This window comes from Cibotium barometz, chromosome 38 (genome assembly GCF_041138505.1).
Source record: "Cibotium barometz isolate CiBa-2024 chromosome 38, ASM4113850v1, whole genome shotgun sequence".
Taxonomy (NCBI): domain Eukaryota; kingdom Viridiplantae; phylum Streptophyta; class Polypodiopsida; order Cyatheales; family Cibotiaceae; genus Cibotium; species Cibotium barometz.
Window position 1 is genome coordinate 11,718,087 of NC_141083.1, and position 1,444 is coordinate 11,719,530.

Sequence of the window (1,444 nt, forward strand, 5' to 3'; positions counted from 1 at the left end):
GGTTCTTCCTGCTCGACACCGTGATGGACGACCCGGCGGTGCTGGGCGCCGATGTCAGCGCAGCCGACACTATTATAACCAGCATCTGCGCAGTGTTGGAGGAGCCTGCTACTTATACGTATTCAGGCGAGAGCGAGCTCGTCCGGGTTACAGTGGAGACGGCCACGGAGTGGTGGCACGAGATGCGCCAGGGCATGCCTGCGAGCCAGAGAACTCGCTTCATCGCCCAGTTCAAACACTACCTGGAGGGAAACCGGCGGCAAATTCCATATCGCGCCTCCCGCTCCCTCCCTGACCTCGCCACTTACTGCCAAAACCGCGACGCCGCTGGTGGCTGGCAGTTATGCTCTGTGCTGCTGGAATACTCCCTCGCCATTTGCTTTGATGAGGAAACGCTCAGCCATCCTCTTATCCGCTCGCTGCAGTCCGCCACCGCCTACAATATCTACTGGCAAAACGACCTCTGTTCCTTCAAGAAGGAGTTTCTGGAGAATGACCTGCTCAACGTAGTCCCCATTCTGTACTTGCACAACCTCAAGCAGCAGAAGAAGAGCGGCGGCGCTGTCACTCTGGAGAGCGTTGTGCAGGAGGTGTGCACGATGATCAAGGAGCGCGATGAGGAGTGCGTGCGGCTGGTGGCGGAGATCAAAGCGTCGGAGCTGCTGATGGGAAAGCCTGGCATGGCAGGCTACCTGGAGGGAGTGGGCGACTGGCTGGGTGGGCACATGTACTTTCAGCTCGTCACCCCTCGCTATGGTGTTTGCGCCAGCGCCGACATGCACCACCAGCCCCCTGACTTCTCCGCCCATTACCACCTCAGCCTGCGCCGCCCTGAAATCTTGTCAGCAGCTAATTGAGAGATCAACACTAATTAATCTCTCTATAATGCTAATCTAATCACGCCTATATTAATAGTCAGCCAGCCATTTCATGGTTGTTTATGTATCACAATAATCAGTCCAATTAAGTGAACTATAATCACCTATACTCTCTCTCTCTCTCTCTCTCTCTCTCTCTCTCTCTCTATATATATATATATATATATATATAGCACCCTATATTTATCATCTGAGCTATCCATCATGGCACCCTATATTCATCATTGGGCAAAAGCATAAACCTAACTATCTTGAAGTCTTTTAACCTTGTTCACTTAATGTTCTGAAGGGAGGTTCTTGCATTTAACTAGTCTACAAGTTTTTGATCGAAAATTACCATTTTTTATTTCCTGGTTTTGCCACATATTAGGTCTTCTTTGCTAGATGTTGCAAGGCATTGGCATGCTTGCGCGACGCGACCAAGTGGTCGTTTAACAGTCATTCGAATTCCGGGTTTCACCAAGCGCTTGCAATTATATAGTCATGCATAGGGAGGAGTATTTTATTTGGTTGTTACCTCCCCTGGGTTTGTGCCCATGTGTATTTATGGTGAGTCTGGACGATTT

At 50.3% G+C, this 1,444-nt stretch overlaps 1 protein-coding gene across 1 annotated transcript in view; it reads left to right on the forward strand.

The window, feature by feature from the left end:
• Positions 1 to 857, forward strand: part of LOC147616349 ((+)-germacrene D synthase-like) — a 1,137-nt gene extending 280 nt beyond the window's left edge. Inside the window, exon 1 of the mRNA XM_086777158.1 lies at positions 1 to 857. This exon is cut by the window's left edge and continues 280 nt beyond it. Coding sequence (XP_086633284.1) covers positions 1 to 857 — 857 coding nt within the window.
• The last annotated feature ends 587 nt before the right edge of the window (positions 858 to 1,444 follow it).